This window comes from Microtus pennsylvanicus, chromosome 7 (assembly GCF_037038515.1).
Source record: "Microtus pennsylvanicus isolate mMicPen1 chromosome 7, mMicPen1.hap1, whole genome shotgun sequence".
NCBI classification, from domain to species: domain Eukaryota; kingdom Metazoa; phylum Chordata; class Mammalia; order Rodentia; family Cricetidae; genus Microtus; species Microtus pennsylvanicus.
Window position 1 is genome coordinate 82,190,980 of NC_134585.1, and position 24,103 is coordinate 82,215,082.

Below are 24,103 nucleotides of genomic sequence, written 5' to 3' on the forward strand. Positions count from 1 at the left end.
ATTTCAGTCCACTGAGTTCAGTTCACTAAAGTAAGTGCATTATGTCCAGCAGAGGCAAAGCCAAGACACTTTCAAATATCAGCTGTCACATAATGGCCACCTGATGCCCGAGTGCTCTGTGATGACTCTTTGTTGTAGGTACTGTGAGAATTTGGAGATTATGCACTTACCATTGAGAAACCTGGAAAAGACTTAAGGGAAGCATCGCCAACTCTAAAATAAGCAGAAAAATCATCAGGCCAATGAAGAGTTTAGGGATCTGAATTCCAGTCAAGATGCTGTCCCCTGCATATAAAATATGATTTACTACATCTAACCTTTTGGTTACATAACATTGTCATCTGTGAAGTTCATACTTGAAACCCATGCTATCAAGTTACCAAAAACAATCCATACTTTTAAAGATAAGTGCATGGGTTCATTACTTGGTGCTGGACCACTGTCATCAGCTAAGTAAGCCACATGCAGCCAGTGAGCCACAGGGTGGACACGCCTACTGGAGGATACCAGGGGGTGAGGCCAGAGAAGCTTTCACTTAACCATGAAACTTTAGATCCAACCACCTTAGCCTGTAGACACAGTAAGGACCCTGCCTAACTCCACTTTGATGAAGGAGCCATTGTGCTGTACTGCTAAAAATAAGTTTCAGGGCCTGGAGAGATGGCTCAGTGATTGTGAGCACTGGCTGCTCTTCCAGAGTTCAATTTCCAGCACCCACGTGGTGGCTCACAACTATCTGTAATAGGATCTGATTCCCTCTTCTGATGTGAATGAAGACAGGGCACATATCTGTATAAAATAAATAAATAAACCTTAAAAATAAGTTTCCATTTATTGTAAGAGCTGAGTTTCTGTTTTTAAATCTATTTCCTGGAGCCTGACCTGCCCAAACCATGACCTAGACTTGGTGAATAATTTGCCTCCCTAATCACACGGCGACCACCTGGTATGTTTGTTGTTGTTGTTGTTGTTGTTGTTTTATTTTAAGATTTTTCTGTCTTTCCTTATTGCCCAATGTCTCTCTTTTGTAAACCTGCTTTCCAACCACTCGTGATTTTACTCCTTAAAAGGGGGCCTAAGAAATGGATTTGGGGCTTCTCTGTTTAACCCAATTTAGGAGGCAGTTGCTGTCCAGCTCTTGGGTGGTGCAGAAGAATTGTCTGTAATCTGTCAATCATGTTATAAATAAATGCTGATTGGCCAGTAGGATATATAGGAGGGAAAACCAGACAGGAAGTAGAAAGGATGTAATGAGAACAGGAGAATTCTGGGCAGGAGTGGGAGGAATCAATATACACAAACAGACAGATAGATGATAGGCAGAGAAAACCTCTCCCATCTTGGAAAAGTGGGAGAGAGGAAACTGTAGAAACCTTTATTTCCCCTTATATATTCCATTTGCGATCATATAGAATCACAATCAGGGACAGGAACTAAAGATACCCAGGAATCAGAATAGCCTCTGCGACCCCAGGCAGTCCTGGCCATGCACAGAAGGTGAGTAGCAGCTGAGAACGCCACACAAAGTGCTTTCATACAATACCTCAGGTACATACCACACAGAAATCCTTGAAAAAAAAAGTCTAGATGCCTCTCTATCACCTTTTGTTTACAGCCTGTTAAATATAAGGGATGAACAAATATATATGGCGATATATACATATATGTTGTTGTTTACTACTGTAAAAAATGTTTGGATATTTCAAATGTTTGGATATTTGGAAGACCATGTGCACACACAGAGATCTATATGAACTCTGCCTATAGCCTCCATCTTCAAAGTCAGCCACGCAGGAGCACGGGCAGAAAGTGCTGCATGGAGACGAGCTTAAGAAAGAATTGTTCTCAATCAGGTCTGTTACGGTCACACACGTCTTTGTCTTACTCAGCACCACTTCCTTTGGCTTAAAATGCACCACACTAGAACAACCCCGAACCAAGCTCAAACCATCTCTCTGCTGGTTGAGAATGTCCCTACCCACTGTCTCTGATTCTCCTGAAAACCTCAAAAGCTTCTCTGTGTCTACTTGGGCCACTGCCTCCAGTTCTGTAATTACGGATCCTCTACATTCAAGGCCAGATGGGCCTGCTTCCTGCTGTTAAACACTCACCTGGATTATCTTTGATCACCACTAAGGTCCTGCTTGACATAAATCCTGAAATATTATGTGTACACATGAAACAGCAATATATCTTCATCATCAAAATAAAACAATGGAATTTACACAGTGACAGAGTCTTCTTGCTCCTCACTCTGCAGCTAAAACTAGTTAGAACTCTTCCTTCTTCCTAAAAGATTTGGTCCTAATAACTTCATCTTTCCTTTTCAAACTCCATTTGTCAATTTTACTGGTGCTGTTTACTCACCAACCCTCATTGCACCGTGGGGTAATATGTAAAACTCCTAATCAGAACTAGAGATCTACTTAGCTGGTAAAGTGCTCACCAAGCATATACTAAGCACTGGTTCAGTCTCCTGCATCCCATTAAGAAGGCATTGTGGTGCAGGCCTGTGATTTTAGTACTGAGGAGGTAGAGCCAGGAGACCAGAGGTTCAAGGTCATCCTCAGCTTCATAGCAAGTTGGAAGCCAGCCTGGAACACCTGAGACCATAGATAGACAAACAGAAAGATAATAGACAGAATAAAAAATAGAACCTTTAATTAGATTTGGAAAAGAATAACTCTTTCTTTGTTGTAGTATTGTCCTCTATATGCTGTGAATGCCATTGGTTAATAAAGAAGCTTTTTGGGCCTAGGACAGGGCAGAATAGAGCTAGGTGGGAAAACTAAACTGAATGCTGGGAGAAAGAAGGCAGAGTCAGTGAGATGCTATGTAGCCACCAGAGGAGAAAAGCGTGAGCCGTCATCAGGAACCTTGCAGGTAGGCCACAAGCCTTGTGGCTGAATATAAAATAATAGGAATGGGTTAATTTTAAGATGTAAGAGTTTGCTAGGAATACACTAGAGTTATTGGCCAAGCAGTGTCATAATTAATACACTTTCTGTGTGAATATTTCAGGTCAGAGCAGAAAGGAATGAATGAACAGCCTCTGTCAACATTTCATCTTCATATTTGTCAATGGTTACTTAATTTCCGTTTTCCTTAGTATAATAAATTTAATAAAAATTGAGTAAATCCTGCTTTTTTGAGCCAATGTTCCCTTCACATACAACCACATTTTCTCAAATCAATAAAATTATCTTATTACATAATTCTACTGTCACTTGCTATCCTTTGCATTGTGATGACCCTCTTTCTTGGTTTCATCACAAATGAACTGACAATAGAAGTTCCCTGTGGCTCACACGAGCAAAGGTAGTCTGACTTCTTACAGATGTGTCCTGGCTTCTGAAACAGAAATCTCCAGTGGTACTAAACCCATACAGGTTAATAAGATGCCAAAATAAAAACAGGCAATAGTAGCTTCTTAACATTCGAAGACAATCATATTTTAAATTTGATATAAAAGATACACACACATATAATTCTCAAATGATTTTAAGTAAGCAAAGGAGCTAGGCAAAGCTTCTAGCTTCTTCTGTCATTGAGTATTTCTAGCTAGCCACTGGGCTAATCCTGTCCCTTTTGGGGAGCTTTTCTGGTTATTGCCTTCCTCCCCCTGTGACTAACAAGATTAAAACAAAATCCCTTTGCCTGAGAGTCTATGCATAAAGCTCATGTTGAGTTAGAAACTGCCTACAAATGACGGAAGCTATCATGTGTGTAAGGTTCACAGCTGTGTTATTTTTAGTCATTAAGGAGAAAACGTTTTAAGCAGCAGTTGGGTCTGGTGTTTAGTATCTGAAGTAGTTTTAAGAATCTAGGGCATCCAGACACTGTCTAGTCATTAAAGCTTCCCTTACATTGCATTCTCTAACTTGTTTCCCATGCCTTCCAATCGGGTCACATGTACTTATCACGTGGGGCCATGCTGGGAGGCAAACACAGACATGCAAGGCCTTTAAAAGTCTTGCCTTCCGTCCAGGAAAGTGGAAATTAATGTCTTCAAAGGGTGAGAAGCCCATTCCTCACCCCCCAAAAGCCCAAGTGGGTGTCGCTGATGTGTTTCACATAAGCCAAGGTGAGGCTGTGAAAGACGAGCAGTGTCTGAAGGTGATAGGAGTAAGATTAGCGTGCAGAGGGAATGAAGGACGGCATCACAGGTAAGAGAACATAAGTCGAAGTGCGGACATCTCTCCTGAGGGCTTCTTCATGGAGGATGTAATTTTCAACCCCCAGCCTTCTCTTCCTGCAGAATATATGGATGCCTGGCCACTGTGGGGTTCTGCAAGCCCCCGAGCCCTAAATGTATCTCGGCAGAGAGGCTATGTGGGGACCAGTTCCTAGAATAGTGATGAGCAGGCTCTTGGTTTCTCCAGGACAATTTGAAGAAAAGAAACGAGCAAATGTCAGATTCAAATAGACGGCTCAAGAAAGATAATTTTAGTTGACTATTTAGAACTGGATGCCCGTCTGACCACGACCATGCGCACAGATATCAGTTACCTTTGGTTGCTGGAGAAGAGCAGGTGTCTAAACAAAGCTCCTGCTAGTCAAACTGAATGACAATGACACTGTACTCCTCCGCCACCCTGGGGATCAGTGTGCACGTAGCAGGCTTTTGAGGACATCTGTCCCTAATTATGTGTCATAGCCGGTGGCCACATCTAAGGCTGACACTCTGTGCCCAAAGGATCACAGAGCTGTGCAAATATAACACATCAAAGACCAGACGATATTCTTCTCGCTAGAAAGAGAAATGTTCCAAGATAAAAGAATATAGATAAGGGAAGACATAAGAATATAAAATGTGCAGCCTGTTTGGGTAAGAACCATATGCTTCTAGAAGTGATATGGCAGAGCGAGGTTTTTAAAAATAGGTTGAGCTGAAGACCCAACATGCTTTGGCAGGGCCTTTAGAAATCAAGCTGGAACTGACTGGGAAACTTTCCCCCTGGTGGCTAGCTCTCATAGTGCAGAAGATGCTGTGCAGGCTGCTGCCAGGAGAAAACTCATCATTATCACTGTATCCAAAGTGATGCTGTCAGAATGCAGTGAAAAGCATGAGGCTTGCTGAACAATGCTGTAGGGACCTGTGAGAGGGGCTCCAGGAAAAAAGGCAGAGGGCCCATTACCTCAGGTGCATGTTGTTCCCTGGATTGTTCTTGGATGTAATTCCATGCCTTCTGCAACAAATATTTGCATACAATCTATAAGACATGTTCATTCTTGTTGAAGTCAGATATAGAACCCAGCCTGAAGAAAGGATCTGCTGAGTGCCGTCCTCGGTGTGCCCTGAATCCAGGCCTTGCTTTTGTGCATTCTCAGATATAATCTATAGCGTGTGTCAGGCAATTGTTTTTAAATTGATCTGTCCTGAGAAAGTTCTGGGAAATGGTTGCTTGTTGATATTTATTATGTGCTTACTATTGTTTATTTCCATGCTTTTCTGATCTTGTTTTTCTAAACTCAAACAACCAAACTTGGATCGTGGTTTTCTTTGTTGCATTCGTGTATAAAAATACCTGGAAACTGATGTAAAGTTGTCTATAGCATTAGACTGAAGTCTGCCCCATTCTTTCAGGTCCTCAAATCCAAGGTCTTAAGGATGGATTTGCATAGGTTGGTGAAAGTTGACAGGTGCAATACTAACGGGCCAGGCAAAGTTTGCCTAACGGTGCAGCAATGGCAGGACTCTTAAGGCAGTAACCAGCAACTCTCGAATTAGATCTGAGGCCGGCTGTACAAGAAAGAATGAACACCCGCTACTGCAAACCTGGTCAGAAGCCCATAAACATGGAGGTCATGGGCCCTAAAAGGGAACCTACTGCTGTTTGTTAAATGGACATCTTGTCAAATTGCCTTCTAAATAATCATGTTCATATTAAGATCTGTGCTGTTCTCAACTTGCTTGGTTAAAGAAGCTTCTTTTTGTGGTAGACAGAGACTCATAACTGGTTGGAGTACGAAGGGTAAGCAACAGTTGAGCGCTCACCTCAAAATGAGATGTTTATATTAATCTACCCAATGAGTGGGGAACATCCCAGAAGAAAGAGAAGAAAGGATATAAGAACTGGATAATAAGGGAAAGTACTATTAAGCTCTGTTTTCTCGACATCGCATGGGCATTACACTATGAACTCACAGCTGCTCTGGTTAACAGCATAAAGTCACATCAGTCACAGGTCCAGAGAGGAAGAGGGAGGGGCTCCCAAGGCTCCACCCCAGCTTAGAAGCTGATAGCTGTTGGGAGGATCATGTTTCTTCTGTGGTGTTGCGCCTGGTAGGTGGCCTATCGGTCACACAGGCAGCACTAAGTGGACTCGGGGGATTACGAAGAACTTGGATGAGAGGGAAGAGGAGGAGGAAGGGGAAGGGAGCAAGAGGAGGAGGGTGGGCAGCAGAATGAAGTTGAGAAGGGAACGAGTCGAGGGTCTCTGGGATAGGGGAAAGGTGAAGTTGGGGTGAATATAAAAAACCAGCATTGTGTGTGTCTATAAAATCATCAAAAAAATAAATAAAAATTTTAAAAAGAGGGGGCTGGAGAGATGGCTCAGAGGTTAAGGGCACTGGCTGCTCTTCCAGAAGACTCTGATTCAACTCTCAGCACCCACAGAGCGGCTCACAACTGTCTGTAACTCCAGTACCAGGGGATCTGACACCCTCACACAGACACACATGTGAGCAAACACCAATGCACATTTAAAAATATAAAAAGAATCATCTAAAACAATTCTTAAGTCTGGGAATATAACTCAGTAGTAGATTGTTTGTCTAGTATGTGTAAAGTCTTAAGTTCAGTCCCTAGCACTGGGACTGGGGGGAGTAAGTTGAAGCTAAATGATGAGAGCCAGCCCAAGGTTAGACCTCGTCTCCTGTGGATAAATAGTAAGAAGTTAATCAAGGTTATGAATGACTTAGAGGTATGCTTCTAGAGACATGAACCATAAACTAAATGGTTTTTCTAACTGGTTAAGAACAAAAGTCTCCATGTTCTTGGCATGATATGGTAGGAACTGTACCTCCTCCAGAATCAATGAGAATGACTCGGGAGATCAACTCAGTGTAAGCCACAGCGATTAAAGCAGAAGAACGATGCACACTGCCAGTTAGGACTGTGGGTGTGCACCACCCTTCACAGCATCTACGTACACCCCACCCTGTGGACCAGTGACGGAAGCTCAGCCACTGATCTACAAAGGGGCACTTTCAAATCTTCTAGGTCTTCCCAGAGCAGAGCCAGCTATCAGGAGACTCAGACCTCAAGTCCAGTCACTGGGTGGGGTGGGGAGCGCTAAGGACACTTCCTGACAGAGACGCAAAAGCAACAAAGAGAAACGGGTCATGAAAGATAGATGACCATGGGGGACACAGTTGGTGCTGAGCTATATAATGTCACCAAGAACAGCTCATCCGGCATCAATCAGAGATGTTACTGCATTTGACAAGTGATTCTTGGTGGGTGACAGACCAATGCATGTTGAGGATAATAGTCTGTTTGGTGTCATTTGCTGATTTAGAAAGTTATACTTGAGGTAAATTTAAAGTTGTTTCCCGCTTTGGAGAATCTTTCCAATTAGGGACAAAAAGATGAAAAGAATCCTCAGAGGTCAAACCTCTTCTAGAAAAATCTCAGCACAGTGATATGAATATTACATGTTTTTATTACACACACACATATTATAACATGCATATATTATATATGTGTATATATGTGGCCTAAAGGCCACAATCTTGCCTTTTAAAGGTGAGAAGAGTCTTTTCACTTAATGGCTGAAGTGGAATTGTATTTATTTCGATTTCAGCTGCAATAACCAATGACACTTGCCTTTGGTGTATTTTAATAGATTATTAATTACTTTTTAATTACCATGACCAAAATACCTTACAAAAGCAGCTTAATAGTAGGTGACTTCATCTTGCCTCATGGTTTTCAAGGGTTTATAGCCCACAGTTGCTTGGGCAGATGATCGTGGTAGCAAGAGCACTTAGGAAGGCATTCTTTACTTCTTAGTGAACAGGAAGCAGAGAAAAGTGGCATACAGGAAATGGCCAGGACACGATATGGCTCTGGGGACACATCCTAATTGCTGTGCTGCTTCTAACTTGTGTCCTAATAATGATATCATATGAATCACCAAAAGTTCACTTTTAAACTAGATAAAAACTCATATGATCTAACTGGCTCTGGAAAAACACCACAGACACAGCCAACACCAAGTTGTGCTTCATTAGTTGACAAATTAGCCATCACAAACAGGTTGGTCTTGATTGTGTCCAATCCTAAGATTCCTGAAGAGTCTACAGTGCATAGGAAGTAAGGCTGTTATTGTGACCTGGGGGAGCACAAGGGTACCCCAGTAACACATCACAGAGCCAAGTACCCATATGCTTTCCTGGGAGGCAGAATAGCAAGACAGCCCTCAGCTGGCTAAAAGTAGCCAAAAGTAGGTTATGTGGAAATTTTGATGATGAATTCTAGATGCCTCTCGTGCAAAGTGAGCATCTTCATTTACTTCCAGAACGATTACTCGTGTGCCACTAAGTTTCTTTAAAACTGTTCAAAGATTAAAATAATTAGAATAACTACTATTATTTTTGCTTGGCCTATAGAGATCTTGAGCACATTAGGTAAATAGACTTTCTTTTACTGAATGTTAAACAGTTTAATAAAAAAAAACACTTTTCCTTGAAAATATCTCCATATTAAAAAAATATATGTCGTCTGTGCCAGCAACCTCCTCAACAGTAATTGTCGGTAATTGTGCTATAATTCTTGATTCCCAGCTGGTGAGGGACTTCAAAAAATTCTGGAGTGAGGGGTTCCCTTCCCTCCCTGTCTCCCCATAATTTCCCCTGCCCTTCCATCTTGCCTTGTTCCCGTGAATGGGAATGATGTTGGGTAAGTAAGCCTTCCTGGGACACACATTTCCCTCATTCCAGGTCAGTGTGGCATTAAAGAGAGCGTGAAGTCCACACCCATACAAGAACCGTGGTCGGTGTCTCGGGTTATTCTTCCTTTCCCAAGCCAGCTCATTCCCAGCAGGTGGTCTCTCTTGCTAATCTTGACCAAAACAGACAACACACGCAGGCTGCCCATCATTAAATCAGTGTCCCTCATGCGTGCTGCCTCCAATAGCCCTGAGGCTGGAAGACTCTGGCTACCCGGCACTGGGGACTTCCCCTCTCATCCCCAGGAAACCAACTTCTCTGCGGCAGGTGTCCATGAACTAATCTATTCTATAGATGGTTCGCAGGAGAGTCCCCGGGATCAAATGACCGTGCTCTCTGAAATTCCCTTACGGAGCAATGCCGGCGCCAGGTTCACAAGATAGGCCCCCAAGGAAATGGGTCAGCCCACGTGCAAGCTCGAGAAATGAATACGTGGCCTTGGGCTCAAGTGTGGGGAGAACTTTGAGTCGGGCTAAATATAACAAACAAGTTGAAAGACAGCGAGGGGCGGGGCCCCAGCTCTGGGACTAACATAGAGAACTCTAGGAGGCTTAATTGCCAGCGGTGGGTGGCATGGTTCTTTTAACTCTCTTCCAAAAATAAGTGATTAATGGAGTCTAACTGCTCGTGTCGATTGTTACAGTCATTTTAAAAGTCAGGCTGAAGAAAGGTAGTTGAGGGGGCAGGGAGAGGAAGTTATTTGTGGGACGTTGAGGTGCGGGCCCATGAGTTGCTCAGGAGTGATTATGCAAATGAGTTTTCTTCCTTAGAAGCTTGCTTACCTAGGCCTATTTAATTCTTTTCTTGACGACAGTCACGGGGTTTCTTAAAGCCACACGTAATGCATTTGCCTCACTGTGGTTCTCAGTCCCCACAGGTGTGGGATGCCATGAGTTCTGTGTATCCTGGTGGTGTGTGGTACCATTCAGGGGAAGAGAACCCAGCCTGTAGGCAAGAGGGGTCCTGTCTCCAGCCACGGGGATCTCTGTATGAGAAAGCCCAGCATGGATGGACCCCTCTCCATGCAGATGCAGGGATGATCAGATGAGGGCCTGGTTCGAAAGGTGAATGACCATCATTAAGGGGACCTTAAGGAATTTTAGCATCTCAATAATCAACTTAAATAATTAGGTAATAACAGCCACCCTCACTGCATATGAGATGCTTTGGCCAAACAATTTGATACGGAGCATCAGATATAGGTTACTAGGGACAGGGTGCTCAATCAGTAGCTGGGCCAGGTGGCTCAGGCCTATGAATCCTAGCTACCTGGGAAGCTGGGGCAGGAGCATTGCTACTTTGGGCTACAGAGTGTGTTCAAGACAAAGCTGGGCAACTTAGTGAAGCCCTGTTTCAGCATTTAAAAAATAAATTAGAGGGCTGGGAGTGTAGCTCAGTGGTACTTGCCTGGAATTCAGGGGACACAGGGTTCAACCTGTAGAACCACCTAGGGGTGCTGGAGAAGCAGCCATCCTGTGAGACGAGTCGCAGGGAATAACTTACTTTATGGACTACCAGAAATATGGAGGGCTGACTCTATTCTTAATTGTCATTCTAAATAGCCTCCAATTTTTCACTTAACTCTCGATTTAAAGTCAAATGCATCTTCTTCACCGCAGGTGAATGAAGTGAGATGATGCTGTTGCTGTCCCTGGAGCCCAGCTCTGCCGCGCTGCCGCTATTTGTGTTTGTCTGTGGTCTTCCATGTTTTCAAAGGCAGCGGCCATGTGTCCCTTTCACTTCCTGTGTAGGAGAGGAAAGTTTCTCCCAACTCCCTCCACTAGGGTAGGAAACAAACAAACAAACACATTGACAGGAGAAGAAAGGAAATAGGCTATTCGCTTCTTTTATATCCACACAGGACCCTTCACGAGAAAAACGTAGCAAAAGCAGCAGCTAGGGTCAAAGTCACATGCAGTAAGGTTGATGTGTGGTAAATTACCTAGTGTGTCCAGACAAAGGTGCTAAGGAGAAGGCAGACAACTGCAGCTTCTTTGAACAATGGCTAGAATACAGATTTCTCTTGGCCTCCACTCCCCCATTGTTATCCAGGAATCTGGCATTCCCTTGTGTGAGTTCTTAGGCACATTTACAAAAGAGTTTAAAGGCCAACTCAGAAGGAAGGCAGGAAGCAGAGGAACCGTTTTGTTTGAGTTTGAGAGAAAAACCAAAGGGCAGGCGAACTGCAAATGTAGGCAGCTGCCCTGAGGAGGGAGAAGACAGCCTTTTCAGCTGGGTGTGGAGCTCACTCAGCAAGCAGATGTAGCAAGGGCGGGTCTTCAGAGAACAGTGAGAAAGCCCAGGGCTTCGGAGAAAGCATGCTTAGGCTTTGGGCTAGTATCCAAAAGCAGAAAAAACAAGAAAAAGAGACTTAGTTCTGGGTACCAAGGGCAGCCCATTCTAGACTCTTGTGTCCCTGGACAAAAGATTGTGCCAGAGTCACAAGCTTAGAAATAAAAACTGTGTTGATGGAAAACTCCATGACAAGGAGCAGGCTAGTAAGCTGAGGGAAAAACCCCCAAAGTCCTGTGTCACAAGGATGGTGGGTGACCTTTTATAGGTCATTACATAGCATCTGTGTAGCATGTTTGTGCTAATGTCCCCTTATTAAAATGAAGCCCAGTGGGGAGGCTTCCAGTCCTTCTCTGCCTCTGCCTAGGTTAATCTTGACACTGCTTCTGCAGGCCTTACTCCTGCAATACTGGCTCGGGTTTTAAGAACAACGACTCTCTTCATGGTACAGGGAGGGACCTTGCATATGCTTTTAGGAAGACAAAACCGGGCTAGGCAACCCCTCTTGAATTTGCTGTTTGTCAAGAGTCTTCACCTCAAAATAATCAATATCCCAGAGCGGCATGTGGGGCAGCATATCCTGAATGTCTTACCTACCGTCTCCTAATTCAGCAGTTGTGAGGTATTCAGAGAGCTATGAAACACACTTAGAATTTGCTGTGGGGTAATGCTCTTGTAGCCTGTAAAGATTTGTCACTCATACTGGTTTAATAAAACCCTGATTTGGCCAGTAGCCAGGCAGGAAGTATAGGTGGGGTGACCAGACTAGGAGAATTCTGGGAAGAAGAAAGGCTCAGTCTGTAGTCACCACCCAGACGCAGAGAAAGCAAGATGAGAATGCTGTACTGAGTAAGGTACCAAGCCACATGACTAAACATAGATAAGAATTATGAGTTAATTTAAGTTGTAAGAGCTAGTTAATAATAAGCCTGAGCTAATAGTCCAAACAGTTTATAATTAATATAAGCCTCTGTGTGTTTTGTTGGGACTGAACAACTGCAGGACCAGGCAGGACAGAAACTTCTGCCTACAAGAACTCTCAAATTGCAAAGAGATTTCTCACAAAGCCTTCAAAATGAGTTCTCCAGCCACAAACTGAAGAAGGTAAAAACAAATAAATAAATAAATAATAGCAGATGTGAGTCAAGAAAGCTCTCCCTACTCTGGGCTCAGTTTACCCTCCACCATTAAATTCCTACAGAGGAAGGAGCATAATCCTCCACAAACACCTTTTCATCCCCTCTTTCAATCAAGCTTTGTTTCAACTCATTTTTCTATTTCTTCATATTTTCCTCCTCAAACTTTCTTCAAATGGGTAAACTCTGAGAACCCCAGGACACATTAGCTTGTCAGTCCCAGGAAAGTCATTGTACAGGTTGCTCTTGAGGTTGCTGGATCCAAGCCATCCATCTGCCAGATGGGCATCCCCATGTTTGCATGCGTCCAGAAGTTTCCAGAGAAGAAGAGTTTCTCACCATCCCTTGGGCCTCTGCCTGCTGCTCTGCTACCTGAGGCTCTTGCTGTTGTTCTGCCCTTGAGGGAGAAAGCCCCTTTCAGGCTTCAGGAGTGTCAGTGCCGCTGCAGACACAGCCCCAGCTACCCACAGCCTAAGTGGCTCTTTCCCACCCTCTACTTCTGCTAGAGTGTGATGCCTTGGAGCGATTTGCATGTGCTCTATGGTTGCAAATACTGGTGCCCCTTTCAGGAAGGGAAGACTTTCTTCCTTCAAGTGACCCCCTCAAAGCTGAAGAGCAGGCTGTGAGAGCAAGCAGGAAAGAAAGGATCCCGAGCAGGTGGAGTAAGCCCACGGCAAACTGCTCACACCGCAATAAGCCGCAGGGGTGTTGGAGAAATTCAGCTCCCAGAACCTCCCACTCAATGGTAAGACTTTTCCAAAGCTCTCTAAGCTACACTCACACTACCAAAGGCATTGACTGCCATGTCCTAAAGCAAACTGTTGGTAAACATCTGCCCTTCCATACTTTCATGAGAAGGCTGAGCTTGGAGGGACCCTGCAGAGTCTGGGGTAGATGGTGTGGAAAAGAATCACCTCGTGCACTGGCTCCCACACCTACATTTCAGTGACAGTAGGAAGCTGGGTAAACATTAACCATGGGAGTGTAAGCCTCCAGAACTCATAGGCATGCCATGTTACTAGATTAGCCAGATCGCATGGATTAGGAGAACCTGGAAATATTATTGTGAGTTATTAAAGAAAAGATGACCTCAGAAGGCTGAAGGTACTGAGATCTCTTAGAAATAACACTGTTAAGCATTATAGTGCTGTCCCCTTCCAAGACATAAAGTCTCACTGGAGAGTGTTAAAAATAATCTTAAGAGGAGCCTCTTCACCGAAGCAAAGAATTCCAATCAGACCAGATTAGACCAAATCAAAAATGCCCATGTTTAATAAATGCAGAACTCCTGGGTGACACGGGAGCATGGGGGGAGGGGGGAAGACAGGAGAGGGGAGTCCACACAAACCCTGAGACCACGTGTTCCTTTTCCCTGTACAAGCCTAAATAGTCTGTGGGAGTGGTCCTGACCCTCCCTGGGGAGGGAGTCAGCACTTGGTGGGCTTCCTGGAGGTGGAATCCAGACCAAGGTGACTCCCAGGAGGAGGGGGCTTCCCAGCCAGGTATTACAGAGAGTAAGGTAGACTGAGTCACTAAAGCCAGGAATCTACCTACTCCTGGCCCTGAAACCATGAGTATTCACCTGTGAGATTAACTGCCCCATCATTCCCCGGAATCGCCATTCACACCTTTCTCCTTTTCTCGTGTCTGACACACCAGTTTGTGGGGGTGGGGGTGTAAACGCTAAATCTGGTAAAGTTCAAGGTCCCATTCATGGGCTCCCACCCCTGAGCCCCAGGTCATCAGTGTGAACAAGCTACCTCTGTAGGCATGGAAGGCCTTGCTGATGGAAGGCACATGGGCACTTTCCAGGGAAACCATCGGCCCCCACCGCTAGCAATCCCCTTACATGAGCTGCAGCCAGGGTGCTCAGAGACAAGGGGCCTCAAGATTCCTCTGCTGCCACCATCAGAGCAGGGAAAGCTGGTCTCTATCCTTCTGAAAGGTTACCTTTCTTTCAGAGCAAAACAGGAAAGAAATAAAAAGGAAAACATATGATTGCTCCTAGGCGTGGTGGAGGAGAAAGTTTATTATAGATAAAAGAGAGAGCCTAGTCAGAGGCAGGCACATCAGAGTGACCCTGAGCCATGTGAGGAGAGAAGGAGGGGAAAAGGTGGGGACAGAAAGGGGGACCAGGTACAGCAGCTAGGAAGGCAAAGGTACAAGAAGGGGTAGGTAGGTAATCAAAGTGGTTGCTCTATTTAGGGAAGAGCCTCTTGGGGAAGGGCAGCCCCACTGGAAGAATGTGGGGTGCGCCAGCCATAGTCTGTGATAGGTAGGGACTGAGGGATGCTGGGAGGACCTAATAGCCAGAAATGCTTTGACATGTTAAATAGGCAAATCAGCCATTTGTCTAGGGTTTGAAACCTATGCACTCCCCTGACTACCAATACCACACACACACACACACACACACACACACACACACACCAAGGGATGGCAGAGACCTTTTTTGTTTAGGAATGTTGATGGATACCAGCCTTAAAGCTGACTAGGTCCTGAGGCACGGTGACTTGACAGAAGCTTTACAGTATAAACCATTTCTCCAGGAACCACAAATCCATCACTGAACCATCTTGATCTGCAGACTCTGGTGCTGGCTTGGCTGGTGGTACTCAGTCTTTGCAGAACAAGACCCAGTTGGGGTAGCTGTGAAGAATAAAGATTCCAGGCCTCTGGTGGGAGGTTTTATGCACCAGCTCTAGCCCTTGCCTTTTGTTTCCACTGTGCCAACTCCAAATTGCCCACTCCCAGGCTCTTCTCGGCACACACTTCCAGATTCCTTCAGATTCCCTTGTTTTCTTCGGGGCCAAGTTCAATACTTCTGCTCCTGTTCCCTAGGTCTCAGTCTTCAGTTCCATCATCTTAGTCTGTGCCCTCCCCTGCTTCCCTCCTCTCTTGACAATACTTTTTCTGGAAACATCTTCTGATTTCTCATAACTCTGCTCTTTGTCCCACTTCCACCTCGCTGCAGCCAAGTCAGTTTCCCGGTAGGAAACTATTGCTCACTCTTTCCATTGTGATTCTGAGAACCCTAAAGTCGTTTTTACCATTAGAAGGCAGGATTCTACTGCAGTCGTTTTATAGATATATTCAAGTTTATTTTAAATGAAAAAAAAAGAAAAATTAAGAAAAATCTGTATTTTGCTAAATAGGCTAAGAAAAAAACTGACAAAAAGCAAAGTAAATTTATGGGGGGAAACATGTCTTAGGAATAAAATGAAGGCTTCCCATTCCAGTCACGTTTTGCTCATGTAAATCTTTTTGGCAGTGATCTCAAGGTTTTAGTAGTTGGGGATATAGCTCAGTTGGTAAAGTGTTTTCCTAGCACAAAGTCCCAAGTGTTTATAAAGTAGATGCGGTCACAGAGGCCTGTAATCCCAGCCCGCTGAGGTCAAAAGTTCTCTGCTCTCTGTGGAGTTCGAAGGCAGGTTGAGAAACCTGAAGTTTTGTCTCGACAATTGAAAATCAAACAAGCCGAATGGTAGAGGCTCATTTCTTTTAGTCCAGCACTCAGGAGGTAGACACAGGCAGGTCTCTGAGTTAAAGACCAGCCTGGTCTACAGAGTGAGTTCCAGGGCAGCCTGGGCTACACAGAGAAACCCTGTCTTGAAAAACCAAAGGGGGAAAAAGTGTAGTTCAGTATCTTCCAAAAATGTGATAATACCTTGAGATGAACTCATTAGATTTCCACTATTTTAATGATAACGCAAACAGGGCAGGGTGAAGAAACAGGAGAGTTAAACTCGTCAAACAGTCCCGGCCCCAGTACTGTATGACTGCCACCTAGTGGCGAGATATCCTCAGCACAGGGGTCCTGACTGGGTCCTTGTAGGGAAACTGGGTACCTTGACACTGCGAGGCCACCGCTGGGTGGCGAGAGTAGTTCTATTTTCTGCAATGCCAACTTTCATACCTTCCAGGGTTATTGTAAGAAATGCGCATCTGTTGGTCCAGTTTCAAAGAAAGTTGTCGAAGGACCTTTACCGAGTCACAGTAGGACAGCCAGAAGCGTGTTGCTAAGGTCTGTCATTCCCGTTGGCTCAGTAAATAGTAATTTTTAAAAGGGCGCTACCGTTTGCTGGATTTTGAATCCCTGGGGTGAGTAAAGAAAGAGCAGTGGTCTAAGATGACGGACAACAAGCAAACCCATCCTAAGCCTGGCAGAACAGAGCCACGAATATCTTCATATTCCCAAGCCTCTGTATCTTCCATGATGCTCTCTGAAAGTACCAAAACCCTCTCCTTCGTTTCTCTTTTTTTCCCATCATTTCTTTTTAATTTTTTAGATTTTAATATAATTACATCATTTTCTCCCTTTTCTTCCCTCCAGCTTCTCCCATTTTCCCACCTCTTGCTTTCTTTCAAATTCATGCCCTCTTTAATTGTTGTGTGTGTGTTCCTAAAAGTATAAATACAGCGCTAAGCCCATATAATATTACTTGTAGGTGTGCTTTGAGGGCTAACTATTTGGTTTGGCTTGGTGTGTGTTTCCCTGGCAAAGACTATTTCTCCTGCTCTCGGCATTCCTGAGTTGCCTGTATTAGGGCTGAAGCCCACCCCCAACACCACATTAGCACACCTATGGGTGTGGTCCTTGTTCGTGTCACGTCTAGGCAGCCACGTCGGTGAGTCTTCCTGGGGTAGCTTCTCTGACATTTCTAGAGATGACCTCCGGGTAAAGTTCCTGTTTCTCTGGCTCTTCCAAATGTTCTGTCCCTACTCTGCTGGGACCCCCGAGTCTGAGGTGCAGGAGTTGCAGCGTGGATGCTTCAGCTGGGATTGAGCGCCAGCACTCTGTAGTTTGGTTAGTTGTGGTTTGCTGGAACCGAAGTTTCTTTAGTGAGATGTGAGAATTATAGGTACCTGCTGGTATAAAAACAGATATTCAGAATGTAGTCAGGTTTGGTAAAACCTTAAGCTGGCTTGGTAAAGTGTAGGTTCCCTTCCAAGAGCCATGACTTCATTAGTGCCAGGTAGCTGGTTGGCTGGGTGCCATGGTTTTCCTCCTGTGGAATGGGTTCCCAGTCATTTGTGAACTCCAGCCCCAAAGTGTTCGGACATCTTAGTTGATCTGTCTCCTCACTCTTGCCAGCCCTGGTAATTTTAAAGTTGACCCATATTCATGTTTAATCTTATGCAGATGCCTCTAGGAAACCAAAAATATCACAACGACTACAGCTGGCCAGTTGCTCTGCTCGTTTTTGCTTATTGTCACTGACGTTGATTATCTATAATGAGGGTCAACAAAGAAGACAGAGCAAGGTCAGGATAAGGCCCGTAGCATCCAGCGGAGCTCAGATGACTTGGCTGCATCGCCTTGAGTCAGTGGCTGCTTTTGCTGCCTAAACTCAATAACTGGAAAGTTGGAGGTTTCATTTCAGCCCATGCTTTCACTGTTCAGAAATCAGTGCCGAGATGATTAAGCACGACCTTTCCATGCAGATGGTGTCTCGCTACATCAGCACGAACGGCACCTGTCACACGAACCCGCAAATGCAGATGTTAGCATGTTTCAGGACACCGTGTCTTGAAGTCGGAAAGCGAGTGGCGCAGTGAAGGCTTGGCAGAAGGCGCCTAATGGTCCACGGCAGAAAGCGGCTCTGCGGTTCTAGGAAACTAGGGAGCTTGAACAGTGCAGTGCTTTCCTTCTGATTGCTGGAGCGATGTAGAAACACTGCTGTCCAAAGTCACGTGGCTCCCTGTAACAGGAGGTTAAATACAAATGTTAAATACAGGGGGCTGGAGAGATGGCTCAGAGGTTAAGAGCACCGACTGCTCTTCCAAAGGTCCTGAGTTCAATTCCCAGCAACCACATGGTGGCTCACAACCATCAGTAATGAGATCTGGTGCCCTCTTCTGGCATGCGAGCATAAATGGAGGCTGAACACTGTGTATATAATAAATAAATAAATATTTAAAAAAAACAAACAAATGTTAAATACACACAGTTCTGAGCATCGACACAAAGCCTATGTCATGTGTGGATGCAAAGGGGCGTAAGTAACTCTGAATATTTGTTTTTAAAAAGTTACATATTTTCTTCACCTAATCAATAGATCAAGGAAAAAAGGTGTGTTTTATCTCAACGTAGTAGCAAAATGTTGTGTTATTTGTTCAGATGGCTTGTCACAGCGCCAAAAGGCTTACTAAATGGGGCACCTCCACCCTTAGCTGTGGTAACTTTGGTTCATGGCAGCTGTGAGAAAAAGCATGTGGCCTTTATTTCCCATCTGTACTCAGGGAGCTGTGGAGATAAAGGGGCCATGTTTAATAACAAACAGTACCAGAGGAGCTCAGAGGACCCTTCTCTCTGTTGATGGTGACGGTGGGCTTGTCAGGTGACTAAACAAAAGGCAAATGTTGTGATCTCTGAGCTTTTTATAAGGACAAATAGATAAGAAAAGGCAAAGGCGGTCTTCAGTTCTAAGGAGTAATTTGTTTTCCCTACCCTCATCAGAGGAGCGCAAATACTAGATGTCTTTCTTCCAATGGAGCATCTTCTTCTTAGTCGTTGTTTCTTTGTTTTGAGATAATGTCTCATTTTGTAGCCCTGTTTACCTGGGTAAGAACAGTCATCATATTAATGTGATAGTTTAAAAAAAGGTTTGCCAGATTTTGATAAAGAAGATGTTTCTGAAAAGATGGTCAAAGGGATGAGGAGATGGCACTGAGGATAAAGTGCCTCCTATGTGAGTGTGAGGACCAGAATTCTGAGCACACGATGCATCTGAATCCAGGCAGGAAAGGAGGCTGCCTGCAGTCCCAGTGCTCAGAAGGCAGAGATGATGGTTTTCGAGGCAAGCTGGCTGGTTAGACTAACCAGAACCGGTTCAGAGGGAGACCTTGCTTAATGAATAAAATGATGAACAATCAAGAAAGATACTTGACATCAGTTTTAGGCTTCCACATACCTGTGCATGTGTGACCACATACAATACACACGCATACACACATGATGATTCTGGTGTGGAATTTCCCTCTGTATGCTGTGATTACCATTAATGAATAAAGAAACTGCTTTAATCCTATACCAGGACAGAACTTAGGTAGGAGGGGAAAACTAAACTGAATGCTGAGAGGAAGGAGGCGGAGTCAGGAGAAGCCATGTAGCCACCACCAGAGACGATGCCTTTAGCTGGTAAGCCACAGCCTTGTGGCGATACACAGATTACTAGAAATGGGTTAAGATATAAAAGTTAGCCAATAAGAAGCTAGAGCTAATGGGCCAAGCAGTGATTTAATTAATACAGTCTCTGTGTGATTATTTCGGGCCTAAGCGGCTGGGAACCAACAAGCAGCCTTCACTTCAACATGATTCCAGATGAAACTCATTGGTAGAATGCTTGCCTAGAATGCATGAGGTCCTCAGCATAGCCAAAGGGGGAAAAAATCAACAAAGAGTAAGATAGTCCAAAATTGTTTAAACTACTTTCTGCATACATACCTTGAGAGGTTATTTGGAAGCGAAAATCAGGTTCCTTAATAAAAAAAAAAAATTAAGGTTTGAAGAGAAATGGCTTGGTAGCACTTACTGCTCTCATAGGTGGTCATGATTTATTCTCAGCACACACGTGATGGCTCACGACTGCCTGTGACTCCAGTTCCTCCAGTTCCAGGGACTCGGATGCCCTCTTCAATTTCTATGAGCCTTGGGCACGCACATGGCGCACATACAAGCATAAAAGCAGACAAAGCAACTCGTAGGCATAAAAGAAATAAATTATGAGAAAAGCAACAGCTAATGTATCTAACATAAAGTGTGCTGTTAAATCTGATCTAGTTTAAGTTATGCTGTTAAATATTTCTATGTACACCCAGCACTTTGTAGACACCAACTCTTAACTGTGGTAGATAGGACCGAACGACACTGCATGGGTAATCTGAGACCAGGGCTAAGAAGGGGGGGGGGCACCTAGAGAAAGGGAGTAACATGCAGGAGGCTGTTATCAAAGGAGAAGGCAATGGATGGGGAAGAATATAAGAAAGGGGACCAGGATTTATCCCTACTGCATGTACTGGCTTTTGGGATCCTGTTCTCTTTGGATGGATACCTTGCTCGGCCTAGATATAGCAGCAAGGGTCTTGGACCTTCTACAAGGCAATGAGCCTTATCCTCTCTGAGGATTAGAGGGGGGTGGGGTGAGAGGGTGTGTGGAGGGAATGGGAGGAGGGGAAGGAGTGGGAACTTGGATTGGTATTTTTTTTATTTATTTTCTTTTTTTTAAAAAAAACCTTAACCTAATAGGGTTTTTTTTTTTTAAGATTTATTTATTTATTATGTATTCAATGTTCGTGTATCCCTGCAGGCCAGAAGAGGGCACCACATCTCATTACAGATGGTTGTGAGCCACCATGTGGTTACTGGGAATTGAACTCAGGACCTTTGGAAGAGCAGGCAAAGCTCTTAACCACTGAGCCATCCCTCCAGCCTGGTATTTTTTTTTTAATCTAATAAATTAAAAAGAAAAAAAGGAAAGGGGGTCCAGAAAGATTGAGAAAAAGAGAGGGGGTCTTAGGCTGTTACTTCCCCCTAAAAAAAAATAGGAAAAATGGAAGCCCCAGAATGTGCTAAAATGGGAACGAATGAAAAAGGGAGTCAAACCCTGAACAAAGGGCTACAGGAAGGGAGAGGCAATCTGTTGCACTGGCTGTCCCGCTGTCCTGCCCGCTCCCCTTCAGTGCTCACGGTCCCTCCCTACCCTACAAAAGCACGATAGTTGCTTTGTGTGCTCAGTTATGTGTGTGTTAGCATGTGTGTTAGCAGGGGTGATTCTCCCCAGGACTGTCTCTGGGAATTGAGGAATTTCAGTGGCAACCAGAGGAAGCCAGGCCTCCGGGGACCACTGGAAAGCAGAGACGAGAGGAAGATTCCTAAGGAGACAGCAGCAGCCTCTGACTACTGCCGCTGTATAGCATGCCCGCCCTGATCTTCATTCTAACAATTTCCTTATGATACCTAATGAACTAGCCCCCTGGAGAACCCCAGTTCATCATGGGCTAATGGAAGAGGTACATGCAGAGAGGAGGCTCTTTATCCACCCACTGCCGCCCTTCCAGGCAGATGAAATTCGCCCCTGCATAGGAGTCTAGATAGCACTGCATCTCCAGCCACTCAAGGCCAGTGAGCGCTAATGTGACTGACTCCCCCTCACCAGAGGACCAGACAGCTGCTATTCTGTAACTTTCTTTTGAGGTCTTCTCACTGAATCCCTTCCCTTGTTTATTTATTTCTGTTGTTTTGAAACAGGCTGGCCTTAAATTCACCATGTGGAGGAGGGTAGCCAGAAACTTGTGATCTTTTTGCCTACCTCCTAAGTGCTGGGATTACAGGACTCTCTTTGGTGTTGGGGATGGACCCCAGGGCTTTGGGCATGCGTGTGACATGCGTATGACAGCCTTAGCCCCCTGTCCTTCTTCCATAAGAGAAACAGTAACTGTCCCCCAACCTAAGTAAGCTTCAAGGGGATCTTGGAAAGAAATTTGGAGACAGTACCAAAAACAAGCTAGGATCCAGTGGGACAGGTTGCTTGACTCTAATTTTTTTTTTCACGACAGGGTTTCTCTGTGTAACTCTGGCTGTCCTGGAACTCACTTTGTAGACCAGGCTGGCCTCGAACTCACAGAGATCTGTCTGCCTCTGCCTCCTGAGTGCTAGGATTAAACGTATGTGCCACCATACCTTTCTTTCTTTCTTTCTTTCTTTCTTTCTTTCTTTCTTTCTGTCTGTCTGTCTGTCTGTCTGTCTGTCTGTCTGTCTTTCTTTCTTTCTTTCCTTCCTTCCTTCCCTTCTTTTTTTTTTTTTAAAAAAAAACTTTAATTTTTTAAACCCACTCAGAAAATGTTTCTGATGTAGAAGTTTCCTTGGTGGTTCTTGCGCCCTCTTCTACTTTTTGCCTAGGGGGAAGCTCCAGTTTGGCGTCCTCTGGAGAGTCAGAACAGTTCAATCCTGGGTGGGTGGTCTTGCTGTTTCCTTTGGGCAAAAACTGACTTGGTGATGCACTGTGGGTGTCAGAGGTGCTGCGAGTTTGCACACTTCCTGACTGACAGAACACCCCTGCCTATGCCTCAGGCCCGGGGTGGCAGTGTCAGTGGGCGGAGCAACCAAGTTTCACTTCCTTGCTAGTGAGAGCCTCAGCCACTGCAGGCTCCTGTCTCACTGAGGAGCAGTGTGTGTCCAGCCCTGGAGCCCTTCTCTCTCAACAGCACCTGGCAGGAAGGTGGCCATCAGAAGCAAAGGAACGAATGGGCAGAGCGGAACTTCTAGGAGGGAACATGAGTATCCAGGATCCCTCAGAGCTGTGGGGTCGATCCGATGGAGGAGCAGACCTGCTCCAGGACTTGGGGTAAGAGTGCTTTTTCAAGGAGTGTAACTTGCCACTCCGTATCAACGTTCCCTTCAATCAGTGAGTAGCTTCTGTATGTCTCTTCCCTCTGCCACCCCAATCTTCTACCTCGCCATTCTATTGATTTGTGGGAGCTTCCTGGGGGTGGGGGATGATTCATTGTAAAAGTGTAAGCTATTTTTGTTTTTTAAGTGAAAACAGACTGAGAACCTGAGACAAAAATCAATGGTTGGGCATCCTGTAACAATTGGGGCAGAAGTGGGGTGTGTGAGTGGAAACTCCTGCTTTCTTTGATAGTGTGCTCATTTATTGCTACCTTGGGGCTGAAGAGTTCTGAACGCTGCCTCTTGGCAGCGAAGAAAGGCCACACTTTTGTGAGTAAAAGGTTTTTGTTTTTGTTTTTTCATTCCTGAAGAAAAAGAAGGAGGAAGTTTGTGCATCAATCTGGTCTTTATGGTTCTTTCTTCTGACATGGCCCTTGGGAGCTCTTCCGTAGACTATTTTCACAGTCTCTGGAAAGGCAACACACCCTCTTAGCCAGCTACAGTCCAAGAACTAGGTAGCGACAGCTCGGATTCAGAGAGGTCGAGAAGGTTAGGCTAGGTGGGACCATCAGAGCGCATCACAAGGGAGCCTGACGGCACTGTGCTTGGGGACTTTTAGTCAAGATGAAAAGGCTACTCAGAGAGGAAAGGGGGCTTCCTTGGGGACCGAGCCTTGCACCCAAACACTGTGCTTCCCAAGAGAGGGGATGCTGGACTTGCTGTCTGTAAGTAGCTGGAATCCCTCATCGCCCAGTGACATGAGACCTACTGTCATCTTGCAAAGGATGAAAAGTGAGCCCCAAAGGGTTAAATCCTGCCCTTAGGGGTCACATCAGTGAAGTAAAGCTTGACAGCACCTGCTAGAGGCCCCCTCCTCCTCTAAAGATAGGTGGAAATCTCTGTTTACACTGAAGAGATTGTATCGTTTTGGGTTGTTCTACTGTAAAATTTCTCATGGCCCTCAGCTGGCTCAGCAGGTAAAGGTGCTTGTGGCTTAGCCTGACCCTCTGAGCTCTTTCCCTGGAACCAGGGCTGTGGTGGAAGGAGAGAACTGACTCCACGGACTGGTCCTCTGACCTCCACATAAGTGAAGTGGCAGGCAGGTACCCACAAACTCACACACACCATGTACACCTCTAGTAATAATGAATTAATAAAAATTCTAAAAATAGGTCACAATAATTCTTTAGATTTAAAGCTAAGGTCTTGGCAAACCAGACTTGACAGCTAGGATTTTCAATAAAGGAAACTCCTCAAGAGGCCATCAGGGTCCCGGAGTCTCTTTGCGACTCTCTTTGACTCTAAAATAGAAAAGGTAAGGGCTCTTCTG

The 24,103-nt window shown here is 44.9% G+C and overlaps 1 protein-coding gene across 1 annotated transcript in view; it reads left to right on the plus strand.

Moving 5' to 3' along the window:
• The first annotated feature begins 22,529 nt into the window (after positions 1-22,529).
• Positions 22,530-24,103, plus strand: part of Dapp1 (dual adaptor of phosphotyrosine and 3-phosphoinositides 1) — a 49,805-nt gene continuing 48,231 nt past the window's right edge. The window contains exon 1 of the mRNA XM_075981266.1: positions 22,530-22,729. Coding sequence (XP_075837381.1) covers positions 22,629-22,729 — 101 coding nt within the window. The 5' untranslated portion in view covers positions 22,530-22,628. The remainder of the gene's footprint in view (positions 22,730-24,103) is intronic.